This window comes from Phocoena phocoena, chromosome 5, assembly GCF_963924675.1.
Source record: "Phocoena phocoena chromosome 5, mPhoPho1.1, whole genome shotgun sequence".
Classification (NCBI taxonomy): Eukaryota; Metazoa; Chordata; class Mammalia; order Artiodactyla; family Phocoenidae; genus Phocoena; species Phocoena phocoena.
This window is the reverse complement of record NC_089223.1, coordinates 94,351,650-94,366,107: the sequence shown is the minus strand read 5'-3', so window position 1 is coordinate 94,366,107 and position 14,458 is coordinate 94,351,650. Positions and strand designations below refer to the sequence as shown.

The 14,458-nt window shown below is 35.2% G+C and overlaps 1 protein-coding gene across 1 annotated transcript in view; it reads left to right on the top strand.

Annotated features, from left to right (window-relative positions):
• NCAPG (non-SMC condensin I complex subunit G) overlaps positions 1-14,162 on the top strand; it is a 47,046-nt gene extending 32,884 nt beyond the window's left edge. Inside the window, exons 15-21 of the mRNA XM_065877638.1 lie at positions 6,791-6,972; positions 7,245-7,419; positions 9,889-10,050; positions 10,271-10,409; positions 10,772-10,855; positions 13,074-13,149; positions 14,063-14,162. Of these exons, the coding sequence (XP_065733710.1) occupies positions 6,791-6,972; positions 7,245-7,419; positions 9,889-10,050; positions 10,271-10,409; positions 10,772-10,855; positions 13,074-13,149; positions 14,063-14,162 (918 nt within the window). The remainder of the gene's footprint in view (positions 1-6,790; positions 6,973-7,244; positions 7,420-9,888; positions 10,051-10,270; positions 10,410-10,771; positions 10,856-13,073; positions 13,150-14,062) is intronic.
• The last annotated feature ends 296 nt before the right edge of the window (positions 14,163-14,458 follow it).

Genomic DNA, 14,458 nt, shown 5'->3' with positions numbered 1-14,458 from the left:
ATTCATCCATTGAAAGATATTTGGGCTGTTTCCACCTTTTGGCTATTGTGAATAGTGCTGCTATGAAGATGTATTTGTCTGAGTAGCTATTTTCAATTCTTTGGGGTATATTTCTAGAAGTGGGGTTACTAGGTCATATATTAATCCTTTTTTGTTGTTTTTAGGATTTTACCCCTGATCCCTATCCCAACTAGTTAATTAATACATCCTCACATATTTATATATGTATATTTTTTTGAGTGAGAACATTTAAGTTCCCTCAGCAAATTTCAGTAATACAGTAGTGTTATCAGCTAGTCACCATGTTTTACATTTGGTGTCTAGAACTTATTTTTTTCTTTTCTTTCTTTTTTTTTTTTTTTAGATATAATAGAACTGATAGTATACCCTTTTCCATATTTCACCCACCCACCAGTCTGTGGCAACCATTTTTTCTACTCTGTTTCTATGAGTTTGACTTTTAAAAAGATTCTGCATATGTCACATCATGCAGTATTTGTCTGTCTTTGTCAGGCTGTTTCACTTAGCATAATGTTCTCAGGGTCTACCCCTGTTGTTGCAAATGGCAGGATTTCCTTCTTTTTATGGCTGAATAATATTGCACTATGTATCCCACATCTTCTTTATTCTTTCATTGATGGACACGTGGGTTGTTTCCATATCTTAGCTCTTGTAAATAATGCTACAATGAACATGGGCATGCAGATATCTCTTTGAGATTCTATTTTCATTTCCTTTGGATATATACCCCAAAATTGGATTGTGTTTTTAATTTTTTGAGGAACTTCATTCTGCCTTCCAAAATGACTGTACCAGTTTACATTCCCACCAACACTGCACTAAGATTCCCTTTTCTCCACATCCTTACCAACACTTCTCGTGTCTTTTTGATAAAGCCATTCTAACAGTGTGAGGTGATATCTCATTGTAGTATTGATTTGCGTTTCCCTGATGATTAGTGATGTTGAGCAGCTTTTCATGTATCTGTCAGCCATTTGTATGTCTTCTTTGGAAAAATGTTTATCAATTCCTCTATTTTTTAATCAAATTATTTGCTTTTTGCTATTGTATATATGAATTCTTTATATATAATTTTGGATATTAATCCCTTATCAGATATGTAATTTGCAAATATTTTCTCCCATTCCATAGGTTGCTTTTTCATTTTGTTGATAGTTTCCTTTGCTGTGCAGAAGGTTTTCAGTTTGATATAGTCCCATGTATTTATTTTTGCTTTTGTTACCTATGTTAAGGAGCTTACTATCCTGTTTTTTGTAGGCGTTTCATGATTTCATGTGGTAATTTCTTTAACTTTTTGAGGACTTGCCAAACTGTTTTCCATAGCAGCTGAACCATTTTACATTCCCACCAACAAAGAACAGGGTTCCATCCTTATCAACACTTGTTATTTTAAAATAATTTTGTTTTATTAATAAGAAAAAATTGTTAGTAAAATTTTTAGCCATCTTGTTTTGAATTGCCTTTACCTAATAACTAATGATGAGTATCTACATGTGCTTTTTGGCTATTTGTATACCTTGTTTGGAGAAATATGTGTTCAAATCCTTTGCTCATTTTAAAATTGGGGTGTCCTTCGGAATTCTTTATATATTCTGGGTAGTAGATCCTTATCAGATAACTGATATGCAAATATTTTCTCCTATAGGTTGTCTTTTCAGTTTGTTAATAATATCCTTAGATTTTTAAAAAGTTTTAAATTTTGATGAAGACTAATTTATCTTTCCTTTTGCTGCTTGTGCTTTTGGTGTTGTATCTAAGAATACATTGCCAAATCAAAAGTCATGAAAATTTATCTCTGTTTTCTTCTAAAAGTTTTACTCCTTTAGCTTTTAATTTAGGTGGATTGGTGCATTTTCAGCTAATATTTGTACATGGTGTGAGGTAGAGGTCCAGCTTCTTGGTTTGCGTGTGGACATCCAGTTGTTTGAGCACCGTTAGTTGAAGAGACTATTCTTTTCCTATTGAATTGTTTTAGCACCATTGTGGAAGGGGAGAGAATCAATTGATCATAGGAATATGGGTTTATTTCTAGACTCTCAATTCTTTTCCATTGTTTGTGTCCACCCTTGTGCCATTACCTGACTGTTTTGATTCATGTAACTTCATAGTAAGTTTTGAAATCAGGAAGTTGAGTTTTCCAACTTTGGTTCTTTATTTTCAGTATTGTCTTGGCTATTTGGGGTATCTTGCAGTTCCTTATGAATTTGAGGATTGGCTTTTCCATTTCTGGAAAAATGTGTATTGGAATTTTGATAGGGATTGCATTGAATACGTAGATTGCATTGGGCAGTATTGCCATCTTAATGTTATATTTTCCAATCCATGAACTCGAATATCTTTACATTTATTTAGGTCATTTTTAATTTCTTTCAGAAATGGTATATAGTTTTCAGGGTACATGTTTTTTACTTCCTTGATTAAATTTATTCCTATATATTTTATTTTGATTGCTATTGTAAATTGAATTGTTTTCTTAATTTCCTTTTTTGGATTGTTCATTTTTGTTGTATAGAAACTCAACTGTTTTGTGTGTGGATTTGATTTCGTATCCTGCAACTTGGCTGCGTTCATTTGTTAGCTCTTGTACAATAGTTTCCGTGTGTGTGTGTGTGTGTGTGTGTGTGTGTGTGTTGTGTGTGTGTGTATTCTTTGGGATTTTTTCTATAAGACCAAGTCATCTGTGAAGAGACAGTTTTAATTCTTCCTTTGCAATTTGAATGTCTTTTATTTGTTTTTCTTGCCTAATTTCTCTGGCTAGAACTTGCTGTACAATCTTGAATAGCAGTGGTTAAAGCAGGCATCCTTGTCTTGTTTCTGATCTTAGGGAGAAAGTTTTCAGTCTTTTACCATTGAGTATGATGTAGATTCTTCATAAATGCCCTTTTTTATTTTGAAGAAGTTATCTTCTGTTTTTTTTTCCCAGTCATAAAAGCATGTTTAATTTTGTCAAATGGTTTTTCTACATCAATTGAAATGATTATGTGATTTTTTTTTTTTTTTTTTTTTTGCGGTACGCGGGCCTCTCCCTGTTGTGGCCTCTCCCTGTTGTGGCCTCTCCCGTTGCGGAGCACAGGCTCCGGATGTGCAGGCTCAGCGGCCATAGCTCACGGGCCTAGCCGCTCCGTGGCATGTGGGATCTTCCTGGACCGGGGCACGAACCCGTGTCCCCTGCATTGGCAGGCGGACTCTCAACCACCCTGCCACCAGGGGAAGCCCATGATTTTTTTTTTTAATTGCTATGGTACATTACATTGCTTGATTTTCTTATGTTGAACCACCCTTGCATTCCTTGGATAAATCCCACTTGGTTATGGTGTATAATCTTTTTAATATGTTGTTGGATTCCATTTGCTAGTAATTTATTAAAGATTTTTATATCTGTATTCATAAGGGAAATTGGTCTCTAGTTTCCTTGTATTGGTCTTTGTCTGCCTTTGGCATCAGTGTAATACTGACCTCATAAACTGAGATGGGAGTTGTTTTCTCCTCTTCTATTACTTTGGAAGACTTTGAGAAAGATTGGTGTCAAGTCTTCTTTAAATATTTGGCAGAATTTACTAGTGAACACATCTGGTCTTGGACTTTTCTTTTGGAGAGGTTTCTGATTTCCTTATTCAATCTGTTTATTGTTATAGGTCTGTTCAGATTTTCTATTTCTTCTTGAGTCTATTTTTGTAATTTGTGTGTTTCTAGGAACTGGTTCATTTCATCTAGGTTGTTTAATTTGTTGGTATTCAGTTCTTATTATTCGTTTATAATCCTTTTTATTTCTGTAAGGTCAGTTGTAATGTCCCTGCTTTTATTTCTGATTTTAGTTATTTGCGTCTTCTTTTTTTCTTTGTTAGTCTGACTCAAGGTTTTTAATTGTGTTCATCTTTTCAAAGAACCAACTTATGGTTTCATTGATTCTCCCCGCCCCATCCCCAATTTTCTATCTCTTTTTTAGTTCTTTAAAGTGTAAAGTTATTGATTTGAGATTTTTTTTTTTAATGTAGGCATCTACTGCTATAAATTTCCCTCTGAACACTGTTTTTGATGCACACCATAAGTTTTTGTTTGTTGCATTTTCATTTTTATTCATCTAATTCTTTTCTTTTCTTTTTTTTTTTTTTTGGCTGCTTTGGGTCTTTGTTATTGTGCTCAGGTTTTCTCTAGCTGCAGCGAGCGGGGGCTACTCTTCGTTGTGGTACACGGGCTTCTCATTGTGGTGGCTTCTCTTGTTGCAAGCTCGGGCTCTAGGCACGCATGCTTCAGTAGTTGTAGCTTGCAGGCTCAGTAGTTGTGGCTTGTGGGCTCTAGAGCGCAGGCTCAGTAGTTATGGCGCACAGGCTTAGTTGCTCTGTGGCATGTGGGATCTTCGCAGACCAGGGTTCGAACCCATGTCCCCAGCATTGACAGGCGGATTCTTAAACTATTGCACCACCAGGGAAGCCCCCATCTAATTATTTTCTAATTTCCATTTTGATGACTTCTTTGACCTTTGGTGTGTAAGAAGAGTGTATTGTTTAATTTACAGACTTGTGAATTTTACAGTTTTCGTCTCTTGTTGCTTTTCAGGTGTATTCCATTGTAGTTGGAGAAGATATTTTGTATAATGTCATTCTTTATGAATTTATTAAGACTTGTTTTGGGCCTAGTATAGCCTCTGTTCTTGAGAATGTTCCATGTGCACCTGAAGAATGTAGTCTGCTATTTTGGGGTGGAGTGTTCTATATGTTTGGTAGTTCTAGTTCGTTTATGGTAGTGTTCAAGTCCTCTATTTCCTTATTGGTCTGTCTAGTTGTTCTATCTATTACAGAAAGTGGAGTATCGAAGTCTTCAGTTATTATTATAGAGCTGTCTATTTCTCCCTGCAATTCTGTCAGTGTATGTTCATATATTTTGGGGCTCTGTTGTTTGTTGTGTATATGTTTATAATTATCTTTTTGATGAATTGACCTTTTTTAAATCAATATTTAATGTCTTTTGTATATTGTAACAGTTTTTTACTTCACACTTGGACTGCAGAATGGTGGAAATAAGTCCTTCCTTATCAGTATTTTCTTTTTTTTCTTTTATCTTTATTGGAGTATAATTGTATCAGTATTTTCTTAAATTTTGAGTTATTAGCCAAGTGATAGACTAACTTCTCATTGGCAGTTGTCTAGTGCTGTGGGCTTGCTGACATTGCATAGATGGAAAACTGTTGCACATGAAAACTGTTTGACAGTAGATGAATGGTTTTTGTTTTTTTAAATAGTGCAGGTACATTAATCTTCTTTTGGCTAAACTAGATTCTGTGGCTTTGATTTTATTTTTGTCATAAACACTAAAACATCTTGACTTCCTTGACTGTCCTCTGGGCCATAAATAATAGTTTTTCACATGCTTTAAAGACTTGCAGTCCTGTCCCAATTAAAATTCCCATATTAGAAATTTTTAAAAAGACAGAGGGCATGCAGCCTTTGGAGTTGGAGACTTAAAGATTTGTGTTCTGGTAATGTCTGTGAATCTTCAATAAGGTATTTACTATCTCTGTCCTGTTTCCTTATCTTTAAAATGGGAATAATGATGCCTATTCAGTGGGATAATTCTTTAATTTAGTCAACAAATATTTGAGAGCTATTTATGTGCCAGTCATTATATGCTCTAGAGAGTACAATGCTGAGTGGAACAAAGTCTCTGCTCTCATGGTTGTTGTGAGCCCTAAATGAGTCTGTATGTGGAAAGCACATGCCAGTACCCTGGCACTTATTAATCTTATCAACCTCTACATTTTTCTTCTTATTTTTGAGTTTTGAAAAATTTCTGAAATAGTTCTTGTATCTGCTCATTCCTCTGTTTTTCCTCCTGTCCCCTCTAGTTTAGACTTGTCTTTCATTCCCAGATTATGGCCTGTCTAGATAATTTTCCTGAAATCTCATTCAAATCTTATCTCCCTACCCTTTCAAAAATCTTCAACCATATTTCTTTACCTAATTTTCGAGGTCTCCCTAATCTGATCACTGAGCAAACTTACTTTCCATCAATAATAATAATCACTGACATTTGTTGAGGATTTACTGTGTAGATAGCACTCCTTAGAGCTTTACATGTATTATTTCTTTGTGCTTTTTGATAAGTAGTTTTATTATCCCTTTTTTGTATATGGAAAAAGTGAGGCACAAAGAAATTAAGTAATATGCACAGGATCAGATCATGCAGCTAGGAAGTGTCAGAGGCTTGAATTTAATTCAGGTTCAATAACCAATATTTTTAATTACTACTCTTTTATATCTGTACCTGCATTTGAATACCACTACATCTTTTCCATTTTCTTCTCTAGGTTTGTTTTGGTTTCTCTTTCTAGGAATGCCTTTTTCTACTTGTACACTTTCTATTCACATTTTACCTATTATTCACACACATTGCCACACCCACCTTTGGAGCTTCCATTTATAGGCACCTCTGATGGCAGAGACCATTACTGAAGGTTTTCTGTATCTTAGCACCATGATAAGTGTTTAATACATATAGTTTTGATTTCTGGTTTCACAATATTATAAGATCTTTTGGTTTTTCTAAAGAGTTTAAAAGGAATTGAAGTTTTCATAGCTAGACTAATAATTTGTCACATAGCCTTAACCTAAAAGGAAAAAACAAAATCTTTTTATGTGCCTTTAAAATAATTCATAATAACAGGAATGATTTTGGATAGTTTATATACAAATACTTATTTTAGGCTACAATGTAAGGCTTAAAAAGGAAATACAAATAAAAATTTCTTTTAAATGAAAGTCATTTTTAATAGGTGTCTGAACTCAGGACAGGAGCTGCAGAAGGACTAGCCAAGCTGATGTTCTCTGGGCTTTTGGTCAGCAGCAGGATTCTTTCTCGTCTTGTCTTATTATGGTACAATCCTGTGACTGAAGAGGATGTTCGACTTCGACATTGCCTAGGCGTGTTCTTCCCAATGTTTGCTTATGCAAGCAGGTATTTAGTCATATCGATAAATCAAAATCTAACTTGAAGTTAAATTCAGGCTCCCTATGAGTCATATCTATAGTATTTTGTTGTTAATGTTCTTTTTCTTCAGTGGTAAGTGAAGAACTTACTTAGATTCTATCTACCTGTATTATTTGGCTCTTTCCTAGATGAATATGTACTCTATCTTGGTGGGGTGCATTTAATATATAATGTTGTTGCTGCTTTTTAAAGAATCATGTTTTTTCTTTGCCAACATACCTCAAATTGTTTTTCAATAGGACTAACCAGGAATGTTTTGAAGAAGCCTTTCTTCCAACTCTACAAATACTGGCCAATGCCCCTGCATCTTCTCCTTTAGCTGAAATAGACATCACTAATGTTGCTGAGTTACTTGTAGATTTGACAAGACCAAGTGGATTAAATCCTCAGGCCAAGAATTCCCAAGATTATCAGGTAGGTGAGTATGTTAGCCTGTGGATGGTCTAGGGATGGTAACTAGCATGCTTTGGTAAAATAACCCCTCTCATAGATTCTTTGAAATAGTGAGAAGCTACATATAGATCTTGAGATTTCTAGTTTATATGGTAGCACATAACACAAAGCAAGAAAAAGAAAAAGATCTTTTGCAACTATGTGGGTGGACCTAGAGGGTATTATGCTTTGTGAAGTAAGTCAGAGAAAGATAAATACTCTGTTATCACTTATATGCAGACCCTAAAAAGTAAAACGAATGAATATAACAAAACAGACACACAGTTATAGAGAACAAACTAGTGGTTACTAGTAGGGAAGGGGAGGGGAGAGGGACAAGACAGAGATAGGGGATTAAGAGACATAAACTACTATGTATAAAATAAACTACAAGGATTACTGTACAGCACAGGGAAATGTAGCCATTATTTTATCATAACTTGAAATGGAGAATAATCTATAAAAATATTGAATCACTCTCTTGTGCACCTGAAACTAATATAATATTGTAGATCAACTATAATTTAAAAAAAAATCTTTTGGGAAATGGGGAGATAATCATATAAAAATAGAAGTAATCAGTGCTAACATTTTTGCTACTGAAGAGAAGTTACTGAAAATTCATCATCCTTACTACCCCCTCCCCACCTAGTTCTGGCTGTTAATCATTCTGAATAATGACCTGTTATGTAGGACTCATTGAGTCCTCAGTTGTTGGCTTACCTGCTCTGTTTCTGATACAAGGAAGGAGAATTCAAAGATTGAAACTCACCTCAAGCTTAGTTTTGTTTTTAATTCAAAGAAGATATAGTAAGTGCATACTCTCCTACAAATTACATGTAAGCTGGTTTTTAACCCTTTAATATCATTTGATCAAACATTCACCATATTGAAAATTAATGTGTTAATTATTTCAGATGCCAGCTGATTAAGTTGAAAATATTGGTCTTCTGTTTTGTTACTTAGTGACTGTATACTTCATTTGAGTTACTATGTTACATGTTATTGGAAAGAAGATTACAATGGATATTAAGGCAAAATATAGTAAGGGTCAGTGATATAGCTACTAAGTGCTTTAGCACTTTAGAAGATGGCGAGCTTCATGTGGTATGGGTGATGAGTACAGCATTACTAGTTTTAAATCTCACTGAGTAAAATTCACTTAGACCTTGTTGGGATTTGGGGAGTGGTTTGGATAGAGAGAAAGACTTTTAGTAAAGGTGATTAAATGTAGCTGGTAGTACAAGTCATGTTGGGGAACTGTGGAAAAAATCTGTCAGCTAAGGATCCTGAATAGGTCTGTTAGGGAAGAACATTAGGATAGGGAATTTGGAGCTGACTCTGTTTGCAGGGCGTGTAATGAAAGGGTATAATGAAAGGGTTAATGGGATGACAGTTACTTATTAGGAAGATTAATTTGGTGGTCAGTTTCATTAGGTGAGGTGAATTGGTAAGAGGAATAGGGAGAGAATATTAATAAAGAGGGCAGTTAAAAGTTGATATAATTAGGAGATAAAAGCTTACAGAAAAAGAATAATATAAAGTAGTAGTAGAAAGTAGACAGAAAAAAGTAGTAGAAATTGACAGAAAAAAAATTACGGGTAGAAAAGCCTAGAAGAACGAACTTTGTGTGAGGCAAGGGAGATGGAGGAATCCAAGATAACTCTGAGGTCCTAAGTGTGGGTGACAGAAGACTTCAAAGAAGCTGTTGACATTAGGGTGTACTCTCATGATCAGCATCTTGGAGGAGTGAGGGAAATAGATTGGGCAGAGGAAGAAGTTGAACTGTCATGCACTTTTTTTTTTTTTTGCGGTACGCGGGCCTCTCACTGTTGTGGCCTCTCCCGTTGCGGAGCACAGGCTCCAGACGCGCAGGCTCGGTAGCCATGGCTCATGAATCTAGCCGCTCCGTGGCATGTGGGATCTTCCTGGACTGGGGCACGAACCCGTGTCCCCTGCATCAGCAGGCTGACTCTCAACCACTGCGCCACCAGGGAAGCCTTGTCATGCAGTCTTAAGGTCCCAGCTGATCTCACAGAAGTTCCAGAATTGGGATAGTTCTTTGCTTTGTCCAGAATTGAAACAAGGCTAGGCTGTTGTACCTGTACATCTACCAGTTATTGAATGTGGACTAACCCTTGCGGGGTAGGTGTGACCTTAGGCAGAGCCCATTGTCTTCAGCTTGGATCAGTTCTACACCTGGGAACTTTTAGCCTCCATAACTCGTGGTAGCCTGGAGAATGAATGGTCAGTAGTAAAGCAGATGGATCTGAGCCCTGTACCATAGCATCCACTCTGTAAGAAGGGGAGCTCACATGGGGAGGACTATGATAATTTTGTTTTAGACATTTTGGATTATGTCAAGATAATTAGTTGGAAATGATAGATGTGTCAGACTGTATTGTAATCATACCATTTCAATTGACAAGGATTTTTCTCTTGATTTTCCAGGCCTTGACAGTTCATGACAATCTGGCTATAAAAATTTGCAATGAGATCCTAACATGTCCATATTCACCAGAAATTCGGGTCTATACGAAAGCCTTGAGTTCTTTAGAACTCACTAGCAGTCTTGCTAAAGATCTTCTGGTTCTACTGAATGAGATTCTGGAGGTAAGTAGTTTCTAGTTACTCTTAATGTGTATAAATTTTTATCAAAGTAGAATTTACATGATTCTATTAATTTATGCATACATTAGTATGCATACTTTGCTCATTTGAAGTAAATATTTCCTTCATAAATTTAATAGAATTTTTAGAATGTTGTATTATCAGTATATAGCGTTTTTGAAAGATTAGAAAATGCTGCATTAAAAACAGTTTTCTGTTACAGCAAGTAAAAGATAGAATGTGTGTGAGAGCTTTGGAGAAAATCAAGGTTCAGTTAGAAAAAGGAAATAAAGAACATGGTGACCAAGTTGTAGCGGCACAGGATGACAACACAACTACAACTGTTTTTCAAAGTGAAGATGGTAATGACATACTAACCTGAGTATTTTTAAGATTCTGTCCTTTTCATCTTTACTGAGATACATTGTTTTTCTCCTCTAACACATATGTGATTGTATGTCAGAAATGGAAGAAAAGTTTTTCTAATTAAATCCCCTTAGGAAAGTGTATTACTGAGAAGTGTTCACTCACCATATGACCATGCATACTATGTTCCTAAGAGTTTTGCTTGCTTATTTTCCAGTGTTCACATTTTTTTGGAACACTTACTTATGATAAATTTTCAATAGCTGCTATTGGGACTGGTTGTCATTGATTTGATCATTTAAAGTATTTCATGAGGCTACTTTTAGTTCATTAATAATTGTATTATTTCCTTTAATAGAAAACAACAAAGAAGTATATATAACTCCTGTCAAGGATGTAAAAGCAACCCGAATGAAATCCACTCAGCAAAAGACCAACAGAGGTAATATATGGATTGACTAGCTTTTTTAAAAAATAAATTTATTTATTTATTTATTTAGTTTTGGTTGCATTAGATTCTTCATTGCTGCACATGGGCTTTCTCCAGTTGCAGCGAGTGGGGGCTTCCCTTGTTGCGGAGCACGGGCTTGGGCACGTGGGCTTCAGCAGTTGTGTGTGGGCTCAGTAGTTGCAGTGTGCAGGCTCTAGAGTGCAGGCTCAGTAGTTGTGGCGCCCGGGCTTAGTTGCTCTGCGGCATGTGGGATCTTCCCGGACCAGGGATTGAACCCGTGTTCCCTGCATTGGCAGGCGGATTCTTTTTTTTTTTATTTTTTTTTATTTTTGGCTACATTGGGTCTTCATTGCTGCGTGCAGGCTTTTCTCTAGTTGCGTCGAGCGGGGGCTACTTTTCATTGCGGTGTGCGGGGTTCTCATTGTGGTGTCTTCTCATTGTGGAGCATGGGCTGTAGGCGCGAGAGCTTCAGTAGTTGTGGCTTGCAGGCTCTAGAGCACAGGCTCAGTAGTTGTGGCACACGGGCTTAGTTGCTCCATGGCATGTGGGATATTCCTGGACCAGGGCTTGAACCCATGTCGCCCACATTGGTGGGCAGATTCTTAACCCCTGTGCCACCAGGGAAGTCACCTGGATTGACTAACCTTATAATAAAACTTTTCAGTTTTGTTATCCAGTGAAATACTTTGTTTCCTTAAATAGGTATAAAGATCATTCATTGTCTTCAGTATCCTTAACTTTCTTTTTGATTTATTTTAGCTGATATTAGGTTTTGCTTTGTGTCTAAAAGACATCAGTGTTGCTTCAAGTGCTTTTGATTGAAAGAAATATGATGCAAAAGATCATACTGCAAAGGACTATTTGGGTTAAATTAAGATTTTTATTATCAAATGATGAACAGTGATTTTATATTTATATTATCAGTTGTTTGTGGTCTGTCCTTTATATGGTTAAGCATTTTTGTCCCTTTTATCCTCCTAGTATTTTTCTAGGCTTCTGTTTTCCGTTTTATTTCATATTTTCCCAACATAATTTATTTTCAAAGGAATATCCAACAATAGGGGATTTGCTGGAATAAAGTAAATGTTGACTATTAGGGGATTACTTAGAAAAAAAATGTGAAATTCAAGGTCTTTTTAATCTTTTATTATTTTCTTATTACAAAAGCAATGCATGCTTATTACAGAAGAATCAGAAAACACATCCAAGCAAACTAATCAAAAGAATGCTAATAATTCCACCTATGAACCAACCATTATTTTAATCCTTGAAAAATATATTTTTGAGGCCCTCTTCTGTGTAGACTTAATTTTTTCCTAAATGGAAAAAAGTAATATTGTTTTGTAGCCAATCAGTTATTTAAATGCTAATTGCTGCTAATTGTTTCACATTAGTCCCATATTGTTGGATGTTTTCTTGGGGATAACTGCATTAGAAGTTTACAAGCAAATATGTACAGTTGGAAGAAAACAGAAAGAAAAAGTCTCACTTGAATAAGTAGGGTATATAAATTTCAACCAAATGATCATACTGAATAATCTGCTTTTGATCAGATTGGTTTTAGTCATGTATAAGAACTACACCTCTTTTTTTTTAATAGCTCAAACTTCATTTATATATGCTGTTTTATTATCATAAATGAGCATCACAGGCCACTTCACTGCTTAACCTTGTGAATTTCTAGCTAGAATTTTTGTAACCCCCCAGCATATAAAGGGCTTTAATTTTTATACGGAAATGTTTTAGAACACACATTTGAATTAACCATGTATATGTTCGAATATTTTATAATAAACTATACCTTACTGATTAAAGTTCTATTTATATAGGATCTGTTTTATGGGCTTAATCTCTCTTTTTAACCTTAATTTTCATTAGGTTCTCCATATACCTTGTGCTATGAGGTACTTTATATAACATTTTTCACATGCTTTTCCCCCAAATAAATTTAACAAAATTTGCCACCTATAACTTAATTTCCATCTTTTCCCTTGCCTATTATAAGAGCTTACAAAAGAAATTAGTAAAATTTTGATCTTGCTGGGGTTCCTTTTCTCCATGGTGTTGATCATTTGTATCAAGGTGGCTGGGAACTAGGAGGAAAGGGTGTTGAAGAGGGAAAAATAAAGGATTTGGGTAGCCCAGAAAACAGGTTAAAAATGAGCAATTGATAATAGATTTTGATAATGATTTATATACTGTCTTTAAGGACGGAGAAAAGTGATAGCTTCAGCTAGAACGAACAGGAGACGTCAGACTGTTGAGGCTGAGGCTGACTCTGAAAGGTATGCCATGCACATGTAGAATATGTAAAGAGGTTTATCGTCATTTAAAAAAAATGTCTAGAAGTTAAAAAAAAAATTGTAGTTTGTTTATACTGTGATTATTTAACAAGATAATCCGTGAAAATTTACAGCTTTTTAGATTATGTATCTAAGAGCATTTGACTTCCTCTGGCTTGTGTGCTTTTCCTGTTCGTTGACATGGCTTTTAGTACTAGGTAGTTATCTTTATGTTCTTTCAAATTGTATTTCCATGTATTCCTCTAATTATAAGATCATGTATGTATGACTTCTCTGAACTTGAATTAGCAAACTATTTAGATTCAGATTTGGGTTTTCTACATTTATAATGATAGAATAATTCTGCCTATAATTTGGATGATATTAGTTATATAGTTTATTTTTGGTTTCTGCCAATAAGCCATTGTTGGAAGCTGTTTACAGCTGTCTTGCATTCATTCATTCATAGGTAAAATGTATATATTTTCAGTTTATAACTTTAGATCAAGTTTTAATTAAAGTATCTTTTGGGGAAACTTGCTGTTTACAGTGTTTTAGGAATGTATTGCCTAAATAAATAGAACTTATTTTTTCACTACTTGAGTTTCCAAAAAAACTCTTGGGCAGTTGTTATGGTTCCTGTTTAATTACAAGCTTCGTTGTAGAAGTTTGGGTTTTTGTTTTTTGCTTTTTTCTGTATAATAACCAGGTTCCGTGTAGATATAAAAAAAAATTAGGTTTTCCATGGTTCACTTTGCTGGATAGCCAATCGGTGTTTTTTGGTTTTGAGATTTCAGTTTTAAGCTTAATGGAATCAGGATATCAATCACACACGGATAGAATGACAAAGTTTTATTTATAAATAAACTGGTTTTAAAGCTTGTATTTAAATTGGTGTATTTCAACATCTGTTTAGTGATCATGAAGTTCCAGAGCCAGAATCAGAAATGAAGATGAGACTACCAAGACGAGCAAAGACAGCAGCACTAGAAAAAAGTAAACTTAACCTTGCATAATTTCTCAGTGAAGATAAAAATTAGGAGAAGATATGATGGAGGTGGAGTCATTTGAAAAATGTCCTTTAAAATTATATTCATTTCTTTGCTTTAATAAAGTTACCCTTGTATGAAAATTAGAAGAAGTCTGATTCTTGTAGAACCTTCTGCTGTGTGATTTCACATTACTTTAGCCTGTATTGAAGCAGTGAGACGGCGTCCATCAGTGTGCTCCACAGACCATCTCCATCAGTCATGGATTTAATCAGAATCTAAGGTGGGCCCAGGAACCTGCTTTTTAACAGCCTTCCAGGTGA